At 42.0% G+C, this 20,689-nt stretch overlaps 1 protein-coding gene and 1 long non-coding RNA gene across 5 annotated transcripts in view; one reads left to right on the top strand and one right to left on the bottom strand.

Moving 5' to 3' along the window:
* St3gal3 (ST3 beta-galactoside alpha-2,3-sialyltransferase 3) overlaps positions 1-20,689 on the bottom strand; it is a 170,090-nt gene that overhangs the window by 72,437 nt on the left and 76,964 nt on the right. For all 4 annotated transcript variants that reach the window (XM_048351112.1, XM_048351110.1, XM_048351114.1 and 1 more), the window contains one exon: positions 8,766-8,808. In XM_048351112.1, coding sequence (XP_048207069.1) covers positions 8,766-8,808 — 43 coding nt within the window. The remainder of the gene's footprint in view (positions 1-8,765; positions 8,809-20,689) is intronic.
* LOC125355043 lies at positions 4,037-18,967 on the top strand. Its single transcript, XR_007211585.1, has 3 exons — positions 4,037-4,504; positions 14,936-14,945; positions 18,957-18,967. It is a non-coding gene; the product is annotated as an uncharacterized LOC125355043 (long non-coding RNA).

The raw sequence follows: 20,689 nt of genomic DNA, 5'->3' as shown, positions 1-20,689 counted from the left end.
AAGAGATAAGATCTAGGTGTGTGCTGGTGGCTAACACCTATAATCCTAGCTACTCAGGAGGCTGAGATCTCAAAATCAGGGTTCAAAGCCAGCCTGGGCAGCAAAGTCTGTGACACTCTGATCTACAATTAGCCACTAAAAAGCAGGAAGTGTAGCTGGGACTCAAGTGGCAGAGCACTAGCCTTTAACAAGAACAAAACAAAAAACAACTCAAGGATAGCACTCAGGCCCAGGTCCTAGAACTGGCATAAAAAAAAAAATCTACACTGTTATCTATAAAACAGGCTTCCAAAAACCAACGTACTATAATGGCAGCATTGCTATCTGTTGATTGTGGCAACATATAACAACAAAAACAGACATAGTTCTTAAAACTACACAAAAAGAAAGGTTAGAGGTGTGTTGGTTGAACACGAGTCAGCGATCCCAGACCAAAAATAAACAACAACAACAACAAAAAACTATACAAAAAGAAATAGTATCCAGATCCTTCAAGAATCTTTGTGCCAACCAATGATAAATATTTAAAATACTTATCCTTTCTCTACCTATTGTTCTAAATCCTTATCAATAAACCATTATACTTTACATGAATCCATAAACTGCTTTATACAAGCAGGAAGCCTTATAAAAATACTTTGCCAAGGTCTTGCTCACCCTTAAACAAGCTTTACTCTAAAAGTAAGTATATTATTTTCACTTTTGATGAGAAAAAGCTGACTTCAAAAATCCATTCTTGCTGGTCGTTGGTGGTTCACACCTATAATCCTAGCTACTCAGGAGGCTGAGATCTGAGAGTCAGGGTTCAAAGCTAGCCCAGGCAGGAAAAGTCTGTGAGACTCTTATCTCCAATTAACTGCCAGAAAACTGGGAGTGTCACTGTGGCTCAAATGGCAGAGCACTAACCTTGAGCTAAAGAGCTCAGAGACAGCATCCAGGCCCAGAGTTCAAGCTCCACAACGACCCACAGAACAACAACACAAAAACTTCTTGTATTTTCACAAAACCCTTACTTTCTTTGGTAGAATGATTGACTTTAATAAATAGCCCCAAGCCAGGTGCCAGTGGCTCACACCTGTAATCCTAGCTACTCAGGAGGCAGAGGTCTCAGGATTGCAGCTCGGGAAGCCAGCTAGGGCAGGAAAGTCTTTGAGACTCTTATCTCCAATTAATGTCAGAAAAGGCTGGAAGTGGTGTTGTGGCTCAAGTGGTAGAGTAAAAAGGAGCTGAGGGACAGTGCCCAGGCTGAGTTCAAGCCCCCGGACCAACAAAACTAAGCAAGTAAGTAAATAAATAAATAATCCTTTCTCTTATAGTTGTGTAACTTCAAGTAAGAAAGACTCTTAATATAGTTGTAATAATGTAACTTCATAGGACTAATGGGAAGATCAATGAATTCTGCTATCACTGAGGTCTGAAAACTCGGGAAAAGGTATACAAATGTCAGTTAAAGCTATTGTTTAACTTTGACTTCTGCTTTTCATATCACTATTAGGTTCGTCTGAATTATGAGTTTCATTTTCACTTTTCTTATTTGAATTCTCTCCAGCTTATTTGGTTGTCTCCAAACATTTGCTTGTCCAGGTAAGAAATCAGGAGAATTTGAAGACAGAAAATGAGGAACAATCAAATGAGGCCAGCATCTACTATCTTGATTAATGTAGCTTTACAGTGAGTCTGAAGTCAGGTGGTATCAGTCCTGCAACTGTGTTCTTTATCAGTCTCGGCTACCTGGATCCTCTGCCTTTCTGGATTTATTGATATCCACAAAATAAGTTGCTGGATTCTACATTGAATTGGTAGATCATATTAGGAATAATTAACATCTTAATAATACCAGGACTTCCCACTATAACATGGACTATCTCTCCAAGTACCTGATTTTTTTTAACTAGTTTTATATATCTATCTACCTGTTTACACGGTACTGAGGAATCGAACTCAGGGCTTCATGCATACTAGGCAAGCACTCTACCACTAAGCCACATTCCCAGCCCTTGTTTTGTTTTTGTGCTGGTACTAGAGCTTGAACTCAGGGCCTCACACATTTTTACTCACAATGGGCACTCTACCACTTGAGCCATGACTTCTGGCTTTTTGCTGGTTAAGTGGAGGTAAGAATCTTATAGATATGTCTGCCTGTGCCTATCCTAAACATCAATCCTCTGATCTCAGTCTCCAGAGTGTGAACGATCAATGCCTGGTAATACTATGTTTTAAAATTCTAATAATTCAGGGCTGGGAATATGGCCTAGTGGCAAGAGTGCTTGCCTCCTACACATGAAGCTCTCGGTTCGATTCCCCAGCACTACATATATGGAAAACGGCCAGAAGGGGCGCTGTGGCTCAGGTGGCACAGTGCTAGCCTTGAGCGGGAAGAAGCCAGGGACAGTGCTCAGGCCCTGAGTCCAAGGCCCAGGACTGGCCAAAAAAAAAAAAAAAAAAAATTCTTTTCTATACACCAACAATGAATTATTAGATTTTTTTTTTTTTGGCCAGTCCTGGGCCTTGGACTCAGGGCCTGAGCATGGTCCCTGGCTTCTTCCCGCTCAAGGCTAGCACTCTGCCACTTGAGCCACAGCGCCGCTTCTGGCCGTTTTCTGTATATGTGGTGCTGGGGAATCGAACCTAGGGCCTCGTGTATCCGAGGCAGGCACTCTTGCCACTAGGCTATATCCCCAGCCCTAGAAAAGAATTTTTATGGGGCTGGGAATATGGCCTAGTGGCAAGAGCGCTTGCCTTGTATACATGAAGCCCTGGGTTCGATTCCCCAGCACCACATATATAGAAAATGGCCAGAAGTGGCGCTGTGGTTCAAGTGGCAGAGTGCTAGCCTTGAGAAAAAAAGAAGCCAGGGATAGTGCTCAGGGATAGGCCTGAGTCCAAGGCCCAGGACTGGTGAAAAAAAAAAGAATTTTTATATTAAGCCTATATCCTACAACCTTCCTACATGTTCATTAGTTCCAAGACTATTGCCTCTATGTCATTTAAGAAGAGATACTATCTTTACTTTTCTAATAAACTTAAAAAAAATCATTTTTGCTTGGGGAGGGAAGCTATATTCTCTGGAGTCAATGTGGTGGTAGCAGCAGGTCATAGAGTGAGAGACTCTGAGGAGATAGTAAAATTCAGGGTTAGATAGAAGTGGGGGCCACTTAAACAGTCCCTATCCGTTGCACTTCCCATTCTCTATAAACTCTTCTAGTACTGATACTTGAAGGATCTGGAGTTTGTTATTAAAGGTTGGCACTAAAATCTCTTACCCACACCCTCTTCCTTATATTCTTAGTTGATTCAACAAACATTTGTGTACTACAGATACTAAATTAGGCACTATGAATACAGCTGTGAGAAGAGTATTCAATCTACCCTTATAAAGTGTACATTGTAGCTGTTCAAACTTACAATGAAACCAACAGGGTGAATTTGGGGGGAAAAATGGAAAACTATATTGATTAGTAGGAAGTCTGTAGCTAGACATAGAAGGGTTCAAATACTGGCTTGAACATACATAGTTCTGTGGACACAGTAAATTGCTCAGCCCCCTTTTAACTAACTTATTTGTTAAAATGTATTTAAATACCATCTGTTTCATAGAATTATCAACCGATTCATTAATTCACACAACAAACATTTACTGAGCCATCACTATGTGATAGATTCTAGGAAATATTCTAAAAAATAGATAAAAGGCTCCCTGTCTTCCTTCGTTTATGTGGAGGCAGACAAATAACAAGTAGGTAAATGTCTGGAGCATTCAACACTAGTGAAGAGCTGGCGAATATGACACAGTCAAGAGGATCAGGGAAGCCAATGGAGGATGGAATGGGAATTTTAAATGGGGTGGTCAGGGAAGACTTTACTATGAAGGTGTCATTTTGGCTAAAGTCTGAAAAGGTGAAGAAGTGAACAAATTCTGGAGGTATTTGCAGGAGGATTGTTTCAGACAAAGGAATAAGAAAATGCCAAGAGTCCAACACAGGATCTTGGATATTTAAGGCACCAAAAAAAATGGAGCCCAATAAGGAGCAAATGAAAAAGACAGTAGTGGTATTGAGAAAACCAGAATTTAGATCAATTAGTTCCAAAGCTTAATCTTTACATTGGAAAGTCTGAGTCACATTCTAAGAGAAAGAAAGAGCTACTACAGAGTTCTGATCGAAGTGATAAGATCTATCTTTTGTTTTCACAGGATCATTTGATTCCATTTGAAAGTGGACTGTATGATTTAGATCTTCAGTGTCTTTATCCCACAGAGGCTGTGTGTTGAAGGCTTGGCACCCAGCTGATGGTACTGTTGGAAGGTGGTAGAACTTACAGAGATGGAAAACTTCCAGTATGGCCAAATAAGGCCCCTGGAATAATTTGGCACATGATGGGACAGATGCATATGCTTCTTGTCTGCTGCCTGGGGATGTCTGCTATAGTGATAATTTAGTATGGCCCTTGAATGATGTTATAAATATCCAAATGTCTCTTGGCAGAAAAAAGGTTTCCTGTCCCTGTGGTGGCAGCAGAAAGTCTTGGAGTGAGACTCTGCAGGAGATGGAGAAATTCAGTTAGGTCCTTCCTACTGCACTCCCATTCCCTAATATTCTTCTAGTACTGATACTTGAAGGCTACTTCTAGTACTAATACCTGCAAGGTGGGGACAGATCACTAGGGACACAGCATGGCTTTTTAAAAGGATATTGGGACCCCAGCCCCCTCTGTCTCTCTTTGCTGTGAAGCTGCCAAGAGGTAAGCAGCTTTCACCACGTTCTCCTTTATCATGACATTTGTCCTCAACACAGGCCCAAAGAAACATGACCAAGTCAAATCATGGGCAAAACTAAACTTTCTTCCTTTTTTCTTTCCCCTACTAGGAATTCAGGGTGTACAATTTGAGCTATACTTCAAGTCTTTTGCTTTTGCCTGGGCCAACCTTGGACTGTGTTCCTCCTATCTTTGCCTCCTGGGTATTTAAGATCAGATCACATGTGGGCATCATCCTATCTGCCTTTTCTTTCTGGTGCCAGTTCTGGGATTTGAACTCAGGGCCCTACTCTCTCACTTGACTTTTTCACTCAAAGCTAGTGCTCTACCACTTGAGCCACGTCTCTACTTCTGGCTTTTTGCTGGTTAACTGGAGATAGGAATCTCAGACTTTTCTGCCCAGGCTGGCTTTAAGCTAGGATCCTCAGATCTCAACCTGTTGAGTTGCTAGAATTACAGGCATGAGCCACGAATGCCAAACAATAGAAGGGAAAAGGCTGCCATTTGCGGGGGGCGGGGGGGGGGATAGGAAAGATTCTCTAAGGTGATTCTGGAGTTTGGTTCTAAACATGTTAACTAACTGTAAGAAACCTAAAACACATCCAAGTGAAGGAAGCAACTAGCTAGTGAGTCAGGAGAGCTGGATTTGATATAATTTGGGAGTCCTCAGCATGCAGTTGACATGTAGAGTCATGAGACTGGAGGATATCATCTTGGTGACTGGTGTGAGGAGGAGGTAACATATAAAGTACCTAGTACGGCACTGGCATATAATACTTCCCACTTGTAGCACAGGAACTTGGAATTAGTATGTTCACTTCCAACTTTATTTTTTTTGAGAAGGTGTCCTGTTATGTGGCCCGAAGTGGTCTCAAACTCATAATTCTCTTGCCTCAGCTTCCTGAGTAGCTGGGGTTACAGATGTTTGCCACCAAACTCTACTTCCTTCAGCTGTACTTTAGATTTCTCCATTTTACAGGCATTTTACAACTGGTCTGGTTTTTATAGTGCTCCAGGGATTAAAAGTTGCTCATCTAGACTTTCATATCATTGAGTCTTCATACAGAATTCCTGTGAAATTATAGACTGAGTATTGAAGTCTCCATGATCTTGCACATCTGGTAACTATAAAATATCCCACTACCATTACCTGATCTATGGAAGTTAACCCCTCTGTACGCACCTTAATAATAACAATAAAATAATACTAAAAAGAAGGCTCACAATAGCTCGGGAACCACATACCTGAACACCAGGATCTAGTTTCTTCAAAAGATCTAGACCTCTAGACCGATGGGCACATTCCTGATGCATGGTATTGCTTTTCTCCTGAGACTGCGATTTCCTTAGGGTTCTGCCTGGAATTCGTTGCCCTTAGATGGGCACTAGGCCATATCCCCAGCCCACTTTCAGTGTTTTCTGAAGTAGTTTATGGATTGAACTTTCCTGCCTGGGTTTTGATCTGCAATCCTCATGTGTAGCTAGGATGACAGACCACTGGACCCAGGTATTGATTGAGATGTAGTCTTAAAAACTTTTTGCTTAGATTAGTCTTGAGCCATGATCCTCCTGATTCGTTCCTTCTGAGTAGAAAGGATTTCAGGTGTGAGTTACCACTCAGCCATGTATACAAAACTTATATAACCCGTTAAAATAATTCCTACTAAAACTATAGGAAATGAAGGTTAATTATATTTTCCAGAGAGGAAAATTAGGACTCAGAAAATTAAAATGTAGTATTAAGGTCGTGTAATACTAAGCCACAGAATTCAAATCGAGTTCATCTGATCCAAGTTCAGGTCCTTTCCTATACATCAGAAATGAATGAAACATAGAGAAAGACCTGCAAAGACACATCAATGTTTTTTTCTCAGGAATTGCTCTTCAAAGCAAAGCTTTAACTTGGAAACTCCTCTCTGGAAGAAGTTTGACCTTTCTGTGTATTCCACTGAAGCAAACACTGTAGTGAAAAGGCCTTTGCAGCAAGAGGCAAGAAAGTTCTGGTTCGTACTTTAGACTGTGGGTTAAATAAAATGGGGCAAGCCAACAACTTGGCCAAAGACCAAGTTGACTCAGATGGTTCATGGAAGCAGTCTGGTAAGCAGCAAGCAACACACCAGGACAGCAGAGCAGGCACATCCTCCCCTTCTCTCATTGCTGAAGACAGCTTAAATGCTGCACTTAGCATGTCCTCAATAACATTTTCTTTGTTCATCAGTGTGATTCAGCTTAGTAATTACTATCTCTTCTGTTCTGGTGGCATTTCACTTATTATCGTTTATACTTCATGTATTTTCTTTTTATCCCAGAGCACTAAATTAAGACTTTTCTAAGAGTGAAGCCTACAGTTTTCTAGTACAATCAAGCCCTGTTCCCTAGATTCTCGTAACATGTGGCTGACATCTTTCCTCTAGCTTCTAGCATCTCGTATAACTGCCTCTATGATGAATCAAACAAAGCTGGGAGAGTGACCGTGCCTGAACTCATAGTCTGAGGTACCAGATGCTAAGAAAAGGAGGCAGATGCCAGATAATTCATTAAAACCCAATAGCTCCTGGTTTGATGCTTTTATATAGGTATCACCACTGTCATCTGAGGCAGCTATGGATAAGATGGTTTGCAAGACAAGAAAGGAGATGCAATTCTGATTTTCTATTATGTCTGTCTTGATCAAGACAAGAGACATAGGTACATAAAGACAACTTCACACAGCAACAAGTTATAGAAGGTGGTAAGGGAGTTTTACAAGCATTTATTGAGCACCAACCATGAGTGGCCATGTGTAGGGTTTGAACATATAGAGCAGAGAGAACTCCCATGCAAAGCATGGCTGGCCAAATGATGAAGTTCACAGCTATCCATCCATCCATCTATCCAAGTACAGGTATATTGACTTTAGCTTACAAACATGTATGTACCTGTGCTATTCTATCCTCTAGAGAGACCAAGAAGGCTAGAACAGGGAAGAATCTTGGAAGATTAAATATCCAGTATTTGAAAATCCCCTATGAGTTAATCACTTCAATTAAATCCTTCTAACAATCCTGAAAAGTATGTATAGTGCCGTTATATAGTACACATGAAACAGGCTCAGAGTTGTTACAAAGAAAATAAGTGGTAAACTGGGATTTTGTTTTGTTTTGTTTTTGCCAGTCCTGGGGCTTGAAATCAGGGCCTGAGTGTTATCCCTGAGCATTTTCTTCACAAGGGTAGAAGATCTACCACTTTGAGCCATAGTGCCACTTCCAGTTTTCTAGTGATTAACTGGAGATAAGAGTCTCACCAACTCTCCTGCCCAGACTGGCTTCGAAACACAATCCAATCCTCAGATTTCAACTTCCCAAGTAGCTAGGATTACAGGTGTGAACCACCGGCACTGGGCTGGTAACCTGGGATTTAAACCAAGCTATGACTGGCTCTGAGGCTGTGCCATTAGTAAATTAATAATCATGCCAAGTTAATTATAGTATAGAAAGATGATTGGTAGAAAATTCAAAGGAAGCATAGAGAAAGAGATAATGTTTTATAGGGAAGACATGAAATTAGAGTTTTCTAAGTGGACTAGCAAGGAAAGGGAATTCCAGGCACAGATAACAAGATCTACAGAGAGAAGGGGAATGGAGGGTTTACCTGTGGCATGAATGATAGAAGTTGTAGCTGGAGAAGACAGGAGATTACCCATACCAACTCTGAGTTACAACTTTGTAACTCAACTGCCTTCCAGTCTAGGAGCTTTTCTATGGGTTTCCCTGTCCCTCAACTCTCGGCAGTGGCTTCCTTCACTAACGAGCTGCCTCATTAGTGAGGCAAATTTAAGGTTTTACACATGACTCCATCTTGCCCAGGCCCCTGAAGATTATAGAATGCACTAACATTCTGCTGCCAACCTACAGACAGAGGCTCCAGGGAGTCTTCTAGCAAACACAGGGGGGAGCGAGGTTACCCTTCAACGTTAGATCCCACTATGCACACACTACCACAGTGCCAAGGCATTTTCTCACTCTACTCACAGTTTAGAGTCCAACTTTAGGAGGAAGCCCAACCGATCATACTCTGAAAGAGAAAAACAGAAAATGTCACTGAAGTTAAGCCACTGCTGCTACTAACAGGTTACATTTCCCAAAACTAGACCAAGGGACAGAGAGCCCCCAGAAAAGAATCTAATTCAACTGTTTCATATAGCAGAACTAAATATATACATCACAAATAAATTTAAGTCACAAAACATTTGAGGAACACCTATTCTGTAAATAACCAGGTTCAATGAAAATAGTACTTTTCAAGTCTTGCAGGCTGACCAGGCCTAGAATTGCCTTCCTGAATAAATGTAATACTTGAAACTAAAATATGGTAAAGAATGAGATGGACCCTGGAGAAAAAAAGAGATCAGAAGCAATCTCTGCTTCTTCTAAGCTCAGAGCACAATGTCTGCTGGAGAGCCAGGGTAATGATGGGGTGAAGAAGTAACAGCCAAGGAGGGGTCCTCAGGTCACAAAAGCAGTTCTTTCCACGCCTGTCACAGAGAACTGGTATATCTAATCATATAAAGAGGAAACTTCCAATAATTTTAAAAAAGAAGAAGTTGGTAAGATGGTTGCAACAAATATGTCATTAACATTTTTCTTGCCTTGTTTTAAAAGTGAGGTTGAAGCAGTTTACAAACTTGTATAAACAGTAGGCTTTAAAAGGGGGGAGGGAGGCTGGGAATGTGGCTTAGTGGGAGAGTGCTTACCTAGCATTCATGACGCCCTGGGTTCAATTCCTCAGCACCACATAAACAGAAAAAGCTGGAAATGGCACTGTGGCTCAAGGGGTAGAGTGCTAGCCTTGAGCAAAAGGAAGCCAGGGGACAGCGCTCAGATCTTAGTTCAAGCCCCAGGAATGCCCCCTACCCCCAAAAAAGGAGGGGAGGAGAACAGCAAAGGTAGATACCCTTTGGCCCTATGTGCTTGCTGCAACATTACAGATCTGTCCCCAAGATTTTCCACAGCTAAAACTAAGTGCAATGGGTTCCCAGTGTCCACAAAACAAACCAGGGGAATCACAACTATTTCACTGGAAGGAAATTGCCTGTTTGTCCCAAAACACTTTGCAGAAGCAAAATGATATAAGTGTCATGCAACTATTTCTTAGTGATTGGTATATGTATGTGTGTGACTGCAGTTGTTAGCTGGCTGACTCACTCTGAGGATAAAACACAATTTCAAGACAAAAAGCTGGATGGAAAAGGCCAGGAAGCGTGGCTTTCGAGGAACTCTGTCTTTAGTAAGCAATGAATGGCCAAGAGTGGGAAGTTATGCCCGCTGCCAAGTACTGCATGGGACTAATTCTGCAAGGTCAGTAAAACCAGACTTCTGGCTTCCACAATCAGCGGAGCTGCAGGCAGAAAAGATTACACTTTTTTTTTTTTGTCGGTCATGGGGCTTGAACTCTGGGCCTGGGTACTGTCCCTGAGCTTAAGGCTAGTGTTCTACCACTTTGAGCTATAGCACCACTTCTGGTTTTCTGGTAGTTAATCAGAGATACCAGTCTCACAGACTTTCCTGCCTTAGCTGGCTTTGAATGGAGATCCTCAGATCTCAGCCTCCTGAGTAGTTAGGATTACAGCCATGAGCCAGCAGTGCCTGGTTTAAAGATTATACTTTTTAACATTGAAGATACCAACTAAGACACATAACATAAATTTGCCTCCTAAAAGAAGAGGCAAGTGATACCCTCTTCACATAATCCTGATTTTCTCTGATTCAAATAGATGAGACTTGCCTTAACAAATCAAGGACTTTTAAAAATTGATAGGGAGGGGCTGGGAATATGGCCTAGTGGCAAGAGTGCTTGCCTCATATACATGAAGCCCTGGGTTCAATTCCTCAGCACCACATATATAGAAAAGGCCAGAAGTGGTGCTGTGGTTCAAGAGGTAGAGTGCTAGCCTTGAGCAAAAAGAAGCCAGGGACAGTGCTCAGGCCCTGAGTCCAAGCCCCAGGACTGGCAAAAAAAAAAAAAAAATTGATAGGAAAAACAAACAAAAAGTCCTCAATGAAAACAAATAAAGACCATAATTTGTAAAAATTTCAAAGTTTAATACTCTTTCAACCTTGTTATTTTGTCCTCCCATGGAAAAGAAATCATATCAACTTGCCAGCTATGTGTCACTTGTTCCCCATGGTGACAACCTTGGGGTGTCTGCTATTCCTCAGACCTAAGTACACACAACGCTCCCATGCCTTTCAGTGAAGCCTGTGAAGGTGGTCCCCCTTGTAAACTCAAACATCTGGGAGATCACACAAGAATACAGCCAAATCAGGGAAGGAGAACAGAATTCCCTTTGTAGTACATTGTATCACTTATTGTAACTGTATTAAACACAAACTCTGGCTGGGCATGGTGGTATGTGACCATAATTCCAGTTACTCAGGGTGTTGAGCCAGAAAGTAAGGCCAGGCTGGGCAATTTAGCTCAACTGTCTCAAAATAAAATTTAACTGCTTCCTACTTGACAAATCTAAGGACAAAGTGAGCTGAATTGGCCGGCTATAGAGAGCTGCCTGGGGGCTGGCCAGTATTCCCAGAATCTGCTGCGGATAGGCTATGGTAGGGCTGTCTTAGGAACTTCCCAAAACATCTACCCAGTGGGCTAACAAGTCCTAACAAGCTGCTAGAGGCAGGAGCAGACATCTGGACTCCTACGAGTTTTGGGGAGGTAAGGTTCCCAAGGGTCTGCAAAATGCTTACAAGAACTCCAAGAGTTAGCTTTAAACACATGCCATATCCAGAGAGTGCTCTAGTTCTTTTTCTCCATTCTAGTTATCCCAGAGGTCAGAAAAAAAAAGTGGCTAACAACTAGGGGAAGAGAGAAAGGAAACAAACTAAGCCTTCTTTTTTTTCTTTTTTCCAGTCCTAGGGCTTGGACTCAGGACCTGAGCACTGTCCCTGGCTTCTTTTTGCTCAAGGCTAGCACTCTGCCAACTTGAGCCACAGCGCCACTTCTGGCCGTTTTCTGTATATGTGGTGCTGGGGAATTGAACCCAGGGCTTCATGAGACAAGCACTTTTACCACTAGGCCATATTCCCAGCCCCTAGGCCTTCTCTTTGGGTCAGGAATCTGAGGTACTTAGGGAGAGGAACTGCTCCTTCTAACCATGTCTGTCATGGAGACTCATCATTTTCAGTTACCTCTCTCCTCAATATCTGAGATCAGGAGGCCCTGCCTCCCCCTTCCCTTCCCCAGGGATTTTGCCATCAGGAACCGAGGAGCCCAGTTACAGTCACTTTTTCATGGCAGAGTTGAAGATGTGCATCTATCATTGCTGGTGTCAGGTTGCCAGAGTTATGAAGAAAGCTCCTCTATACAGAGGGTAAAGCCAGAAGAGGGAGAGTGAGATGCCTGATGACATTCTGGTCAGTTTTGAAAGCCCTTGGAGCCCTAAGCACTTTCATTTTGTTAATCCTTGAAGCCCTGAGCAGTCTGGCCCTATCCAAAGTTTGGTATGGAAACCATTAATACACAAACAAAACCTAACCATGCAAACTGCCCTGTTAAGTTAGTGCAGTAGGTTTATTTTTTTACATTCAGCATTAGGGGATAACCACAGAAATCACCCTCATTTTCACTCCTGTCTCCTTAAAATGTTTTCAATATGGAAAGTCCACAGGAGTTCTTGATACCTCTAGAGTAATAAAAATTGCATAGTCACTTATAATAGAAATTTTAGAATTAGACCATCTAGTTGTATACAGTCGTTGTAGTTTTCCTTTTTTTTTTTTTTCTGGATTATTTTTAAATTTTTGGTGCCAGTACTAGGGCTTGAATTTAGGGCCTTTCACTCTGGCTTGGGTTTTTCACTTAAGGATGACATTCTACCACTTGAGCTATGCTTCTAGTTCTGGCTTTTTGCTGGAGATAATTAATTGGACATAAGAGTCTGCCTGGATTGTCTTTGAACCATGATCCTCAGATCTCAACCTCCTGAGTAGCTAAGATTACAGGTGTGAGCCACTACAACTGGTTGGTTAGGGCTTTTTCTTTTGTTTAGAATTTGACACCTCACTTAGAGCTGATAATAACATCACCTACTGAGAACTCACAATTTGCCTGAGTAATTCTTTTCCATCACTTATGAAGGCCTGACCTTTGACCTCCTCTACAAAGACTTCCTGAGCCTCCAATCATGGATCCTACCTGACTGAGTTTATGGTCTCTGCTCCAGCCACATGTTCAGGTTTCTGAGAATCTGATATTTACATTGTTCAGTTTCCTGATTAGAAGGAAAGCTTAACGTAATCTTTAGGAAGTGTACACTTGAAAAAAGAGCAACCAGGAAGGCTAGGATAGCTGACAGGGTAGCTGACAGGAAAGTCTTGGTCTTGCCAGTATGTACAGATCCCGAATTTGTATTAAAAACATAATATTCTAGGACTATGATTCCACCAGACACAGTGAGCATGGATATTCACATGAAGCTTTCTTATCACCAGAAGATCCTCTTCTCTTAGGAATCAAGGCAACAAGCCAGCGGCTGCCAAGAAGGAGAAATGTTTAGTCTGGTTGGCTTAGGCTTCCTGCCTCCACCCAGGATTGCAGGAACCACCACTGTGGAGCACATGTCCTCTGCTGGCTCCAGGTGGGAAGTAGCTTGGGTGATGCAAATCTGTGCCCTTCTCCTCCTGCACCTGCACCAGTCAGAGCAGAGAATCCACAAAGTGCTTTTTCAGATGTTAAAACCTTTGAAATTAACTGTTAATACTCCTATTGGCCCTTCAAAGGATGTTAAGTCTTTCCAGTCATAGTATAAGATTTAGATAAATTATTGGAAAAAAATGGAGAAATTATACAAATTCTCAAACTGACTTAAACAAAAACAGGGCATGAATCCAAGTGTGCATGCACCTAATAATAAAACTTATCTTATACAAAGCAGAATTAACAGAACTGCAGGGACAAATGCAAATAAGCCTCACAATGAGAAACACAAACTGCTTTTTAAAAAATCACAAAATATGTGAGAATTCAGATGTGACAGAGCAATTACTAAATTTAAACTGACAGGGAGTCTTACATGTAGCAAATGGAGAATGCAGGGGACATTTCTGATACTGACCACCTGGGAGGCCCAACATAGGGTCACGCCCCCATTTTTGTCTAATTAAATTAAATACTGGGAAGTTACCCAGCAGAAATGTTTTCCAAAATCACAATTCTCACTTGAATGTTCACATTTAATCACTGGCAACGAGTACTGCCAGTTACTTCCCTCGAAGGGATATGCTCACTTTCATCAACGAGGAAATGTTTGTCAAACTACAAAGTTCCAAATACCATAGTCTGGACATTAGGTGTTCCTTTAAGTAAAAATGATGTTCCATGAAAAATGTAGAGTTCAACTGGCAACAAAAGAACACCAGCACTTTTCCTCAAGGCAACTGTTATACTCAGTATGCAGCAAAAGTGCCATGAATACTTCCTACATCACCACACAATATTTAAAATGTGTACCTGAGAGAAGAACCCTAATGATTTTATTTTTTAAATTTATTTTTCTTATTTATTGTCAAAGTGATGTATAGAGAGGTTACAGTTTCATACATTAGGCCTTGGGTACATTTCTTGTACTGTTTGGGCTACAGGCATTGCTACATGGTAGAGCATTTGCCTAGCATGTGTGAGGACCTGGATTCAATCCTCAACACCTCAAAATAAGTGAGTAAGTAAATAATTTCTACTGCTTCATTGAGAACTGGTTTTCTTCCCTCCTTTCTTCCCCCCTCCCTCTTTATCTCCCTTTCTCTGTGTGTGTGGCCACACAAAAAATGTGACAGTGTCTACAAGTATAGTTTAGTGCTGGTGCATTGTTTCATAAAAAAACACAAGGAGTCTAGCCAGTCTTGCCTTAGAATCATCAGTGGAAAAAGGAAGGAAAATCTTGGTGGCATTATGTAGTAATTATCACCTTAAAGACCACTTGAAATGGCCCCAGGGAACCTCTGCCCCCAGGGCTCCACAGATCATACTTTGCACAGTGACTATGCTTTCAGGGAAGTCACAGACTCTACCTCAGGAAGAAGCCTGGTCCTCACTGTGGTAAGAACCAGGCCTCTAGCACAGAACCAGGCCTCTAGCCAATGTTGGAAGAACTGCATGAGCATGTGTCCTGGAGCTCATAGGGCAGAGGATTGCCCAAAAGTCTAAGAGCAGTCACAGGTAGGCTAGGTAAGATCATGCCCTAGAACATAGCTTCAGGCAGAGGACAAAATACCTGCCTTCACATGGATACCCGTATCCATGCATATTTGTAGTTAATGTAGCCTTTTATAGTCTCCAAGCCAGATACACGTAAGTACTCTGAAAACTTTAGGGTAAATTTTGCAATGAGCTCTGCATTACTTTGAAATACTTGATATAGGAGAATGACACTAGATTTGAAATCTGTTTATAGTATTATGCTGTAAGAAATTTCAATATCATTTTGAGAAAAAAACTGTCATATGCTATAAATATAATTTTAACTGTTGTAAACTTCTACACCAGTGTAAAATGGTTTTATAGGGCTGGGGATATGGCCTAGTGGCAAGAGTGCTTGCCTCGTATACAAGAGGCCCTGGGTTCAATTCGCCAGCACCACATATACAAAAAATGGCCAGAAGTGGCGCTGTGGCTCAAGAGGCAGAGTGCTAGCCTTGAGCAAAAAGAAGCCAGGGACAGTGCTCAGGCCCTGAGTCCAAGCCCCAGGACTGGCCAAAAAAAGACTTAAAAAAAATGGTTTTATATTTTTTATTAACTACTTGGGTGAACAAAATTTATTTCTGATGATGACCATTGAATATTTTTAAACAGAGTATCATTAAAAAGGCTTAACAGGATCCAGGTGCCAATAGCTCATGTTTGTAATGCGAGCTACTAGGGAGTAGATATTAAGGATCATGGTTTGAGGCCAGCCAGTAAAAGGGGGGTGGGGAGAGTTGTGAGACTGCAGCTCAACAAAAAAAGTGTGATGGCCTCTGCCTGTCATCCCAGATATGGCAGGATGCATAAAATGGAAGATCATAGTTCAGGCCCACCAGGACAAGGGCAAGGATTATCTCCATTCTTTAGATGAGGCTAGAAAGGGGAAGCAACATATTTAAGATCCCCCCAATTAGAGGACTAGAGGGGGGCTAAATCAGGTTTAACTCTGAATCAGGTCTAACTCTTCTTTTCCTTATGACATACTGACTCTCACAGGAAACAGAAAAGAAGATCTTCATCTTATGAGAGCTGACATGAAAGCAATTATGTCTCCCACCTGCTGTCCCAGGGGTAATGTCAAAAGACCTGAACCACGACACACATAAATCATGGGAAAGGGGCTGGCCAAAATGCAAATGACTCCCACATCATTTCAAGCCAGGGAAAGAAACTACGACATAAGATCTATTATTGAAAGGCAAACTAAAATCGAAAATGCAGTTTTACAAAACAAACAGAAAACCTCAGTGACCTAGACCAAATTAACGTGGTAAAATAACTTAGAAATTCACAAAAGGGCTGGGGATATGGCCTAGTGGCAAGAGTGCTTGCCTCGTATACATAAGGCCCTGGGTTCAATTCCCCAGCACCACATATACAGAAAATGGCCAGAAGTGGTGCTGTGGCTCAAGTGGCAGAGTGCTAGCCTTGAGCAAAAATTAAGCCAGGGACAGTGCTCAGGCTCTGAGTCCAAGGCCCAGGACTGGCAAAAACAAACAAACAAACAAACAAGAAATTCACAAAATAAAAGCCAATCGTGTGTGTGTGTGCACCCGTGTGTGTGTGTATGTGTTTGTCAGCGTGTGTGTTGGAGTAGGGGATATGAGAGGTCTGGCAAGAGGTGTCTGATATGACAGAGACCCATGGGGGGACAAGCTCTCCACAGCCGTGCTGCAATGTAGCACCACTACAAGGGGCCAATGGGCCAATGAGTAGGACCTCTGTGGTGTCAAGTAAAAGACTGTCGGCTATGGAAAGACCCCTGGCCTCTGCATAAGCAAAAGGCCTTCACACTATATCCCCAAAGGTATCTATGTCTGTCCTGGGAAAACAGCAGGTGATGTCTAGGGCTGACTAACTGAGGGGAATTTAGTCGTATTGGTGATATCCATTGCATTTACACCATCCCAGGGCATCCTCACTAGACTGTAGGATAATGAGTGACAGCATGTCCAAGAGAAGCTGGCACAGGAAACAGGAAACAATGATTGACTGTATAGTTTGTGGCTCCAATTTCATGGAGCTTGTCACCTGGTAGGTTGGACAAGTGACAATTGTCACTGCTTTGGCTGAAAGTTGGTGTCCCCCCTCATGTATAGAACCCAGTCCCCCAAATGATGCTCTGAGGTAGGAGCTTTAGGAGGGGACTACGTTATGGGTGCTCTGCCTCAGTGAGTGGGATCAATGCCCTTCTTCAGGCCAGGTGCTGGTAGCTCACACCAGAATCCTAGGTACTTGGGAGGCTGAGATGGAGAGAATCAAAGTTGTAGGCTAGCCCAGCAGGAATATTTGCAAGATTCCTTCTCAATTCAGACCTGGGTGAAGTGGTGTATGCTTGACATCTTAAGCAATTTGGGAGGCTAAGATGGAGAGGATTGTGATTCTAGGCTAGTTTGGGCAGAAAAATAAGCAAGACTTCTCCACAGAGGACAACTAGATGCTGTGATTCCACACACTGTGATTCCAGCAACTGTAGGAAGCCTAATGTAGGTGGATCACAATCTAGGATGGAAAGCAGAACCCTATCCTAAAAACAGCCAGCAAAAAAAAAACAGGGCTGGGAACATGGCTCAACAGTAAAACATCTTCCTAGAAGTGTGAGGTCCTAAGTTCAAACCCCAGTACTAGGGAGAATAAAAAGACGTTAGGGAGCCTGTCTGCCCCTTCTGCTATATGAGGATACAGAGAAGGTATCATTTATGATTTATGGGTCTTTGCCAGACACTTAATCTCCTGGCACCCTGATCTAGGTCTTGCTAGCCTTTAGAACTGTAAGTAATAAATTCTGTCATTTATAGATTGTACAGTCTAAGATATTTCTGTGGGACTGGGAATGTGGCTTAGTGGTAGAGTGCTTGCCCAGCATGCAAGAAGCCCTGGGTTTGATTCCTCAGTACCACATAAACAGAAAAGGCTGGAAGTGACGCTGTGGCTCAAGTGGTAGAGTGCTAGCCCTGAGCCCAGAGAGGCTAAGGGCCAAAGCACAGGCCCTGAGTTCAAGCCCCAGTCCTGACAAAAAGAAAGATATTTCTGTTATAGTAGGCTGAATAGACTAAGATGTTCATCAAGTAATTACTAAACAAAGTAAAAGTCCTCCCCTCCCCAGGCAGAAATAACATTTTTTCCTCACTTGTAAGAATAGCACATGGGGGGGCTGGGGATATGGCCTAGTGGCAAGAGTGCCTGCATCGGATACACGAGGCCCTAGGTTCGATTCCCCAGCACCACATATACAGAAAACGGCCAGAAGCGGCACTGTGGCTCAAGTGGCAGAGTGCTAGCCTTGAGCGGGAAGAAGCCAGGGACAGTGCTCAGGCCCTGAGTCCAAGGCCCAGGACTGGCCAAAAAATAAAAATAAAAAAAATAAAATAAAAAAAGAATAGCACATGGGGGCTGGGGATATGGCCTAGTGGCAAGAGTGCTTGCCTTGTATACATGAGGCCCTGGGTTCGATTCCCCAGCACCACATATACATACAGAAAATGGCCAGAAGTGGCGCTGTGGCTCAAGTGGCAGAGTGCTAGCTTTGAGCAAAAAGAAGCCAGGGACAGTGCTCAGGCCCTGAGTTTAAGGCCCAGGACTAGCCAAAAAAAAAAAAAAAAAAAAGAATAGCACATGGTCAATATAAATATTCAAATACAAAAAAACCTACAAAGAATTAAGTAGAAACCACTAGAAACTTCCATTACCTACAGTTAATTGCTAGAAACATTTTGGCAACTATTTTCCCTGAAATATGTCTTCCCACAAATATGTATGCAAATATATCAGTATCTAATTTTACTTCACATGTGGCCTCATAATATACATGCTGTGTATTTGGGGTTTGTTCACACAATATTGTAGACATATTACATGTCAATATAATGACCACATATTCCACTGCATGATGTAACAATATTTGTGTAGCCTTAAATATTCATTAAGTGATGAATATTCTTATACCTCATTTTCAACTTTTTATTCAAATATTTACTAAGCACTAATTATGTATCAGGAACTGTTCTACCAAGACAAACAAGACTCTGGCCAAATGAAGCCTACATTCTAGTAGAAGAGACTGATGTAAGTAAATAAAAAGATAGTTTCAAAGGGTAAAGACAAATGAAGATAAATTTTTCAGAAGACTAAGATATCAAGAGAATAGACTGCTTTGGATAAAGTGGTCAGGGAAGGTCTTTCTGGGGAATGAGTTTGAAATGAGGCTGAAAGATAGTCATGTAGTTCAGGAGAAAAGAACAACATCAATAAAGAAGTAACAAGTACAAAAAGCTCAGGGTCTGAGCACTGTCCCTGGCTTCTTTTTGCTCAAAGCTAGCACTCTGCCACTTGAGCCATAGTGCCACTTCTGGCCTTGTCTATCTATATATGTGGTGCTGAGGAATCGAACCCAGGGCTTCATGTATATGAGGCATGCACTCTTGCCACTAGGCCATATTCCCAGCCCCACTATACATTTTTATTTTTATTTTTTTAGTTAAGCCACAGGAAGAGTGAGAAGGGTCTTACAAAGCCCTAACAAGGAAATGACAGGGGTCTGCATTTATTATTATTATTATCATTATTATTATTATTTTGCCAGTCCTGGGGCTTGAACTCAGGGCCTGCACACTGTCCCTGGCTTCTTTTTGCTAAAGGCTAGCACTCTACCACTTGAGCCACAGCGCCACTTCTGGCTTTTTCTATATATGTGGTACTGAGGAATCGAACCCAGAGCTTCATGTATATGAGGCAAACACTTTACCACTAAGCCATATTCCCAGCTCCCTCCCCCCACTGTACATTTTTAAAAACTGTTCTTCAATTGTTCTTGGACAGTATATAAGAACATAATTAACTTTTGCGTTTTGTCCTTACATCCAACTCATTTTGCTCAACTCAGTTATTGGTTGCTAGTTTTATTTGTTGTGGATTTCCTGAGATTATATATTTGGCAAACATGTCATTTATGAAAGACAAGTTTAATTTCTTCTTTCCCAACTCCTTTTCATTCCTCTTTTTTGACATAACCATTTCAGGAGCAGTTCCTGATGTTAGGGAGAGCAGTCTTCACCATAAGGTGAAGATGTTTGCTAGAAGTTCTGTGTAGGTGTGCTGAATCAGGTTTGAAGAAATTCCTCTGAGTTTGCTGACTTTTTTTTTTTGCCAGTCCTGGGGCTTGAACTCAGGGCCTGGGCACTGTCCCTGGCTTCTTTTTTGCTCAAGGCTAGCACTCTGCCACTTGAGCCAGAGCACCACTTCTGGCTTTTTTTTTTTTTATATATGTGGTGCTAAGGAACTCAGGGCTTCATGTATACAAGGCAAGCACTCTACCACTAAGCCATATTCCCTGTCCATACTGACTTTTTTTTTTTTTTTTTTTTTGGCCAGTCCTGGGCCTTGGACTCAGGGCCTGAGCACTGTCCCTGGCTTCTTCCCGCTCAAGGCTAGCACTCTGCCACTTGAGCCACAGCGCCGCTTCTGGCCATTTTCTGTATATGTGGTGCTGGGGAATCGAACCTAGGGCCTCATGTATCCGAGGCAGGCACTCTTGCCACTAGGCTATATCCCCAGCCCTGACTTCTTTTTTTTTTTTAATCATGAATAGACATTGAATTTTGTGAAATTCTCTTTTATCCTCAATGAATGTAATAATGCCTTTTTTTATCTTAGACAATTAACAGGATGGATTAGATTACAATGACTGATTTTTAAATTTTTGGATGTGTGTGGG

Source organism: Perognathus longimembris, chromosome 7, assembly GCF_023159225.1.
Source record: "Perognathus longimembris pacificus isolate PPM17 chromosome 7, ASM2315922v1, whole genome shotgun sequence".
Lineage (NCBI taxonomy): Eukaryota > Metazoa > Chordata > Mammalia > Rodentia > Heteromyidae > Perognathus > Perognathus longimembris.
The sequence above is the reverse complement of the archived record's forward strand: the minus strand, read 5'-3'. Positions and strand labels throughout refer to the sequence as shown.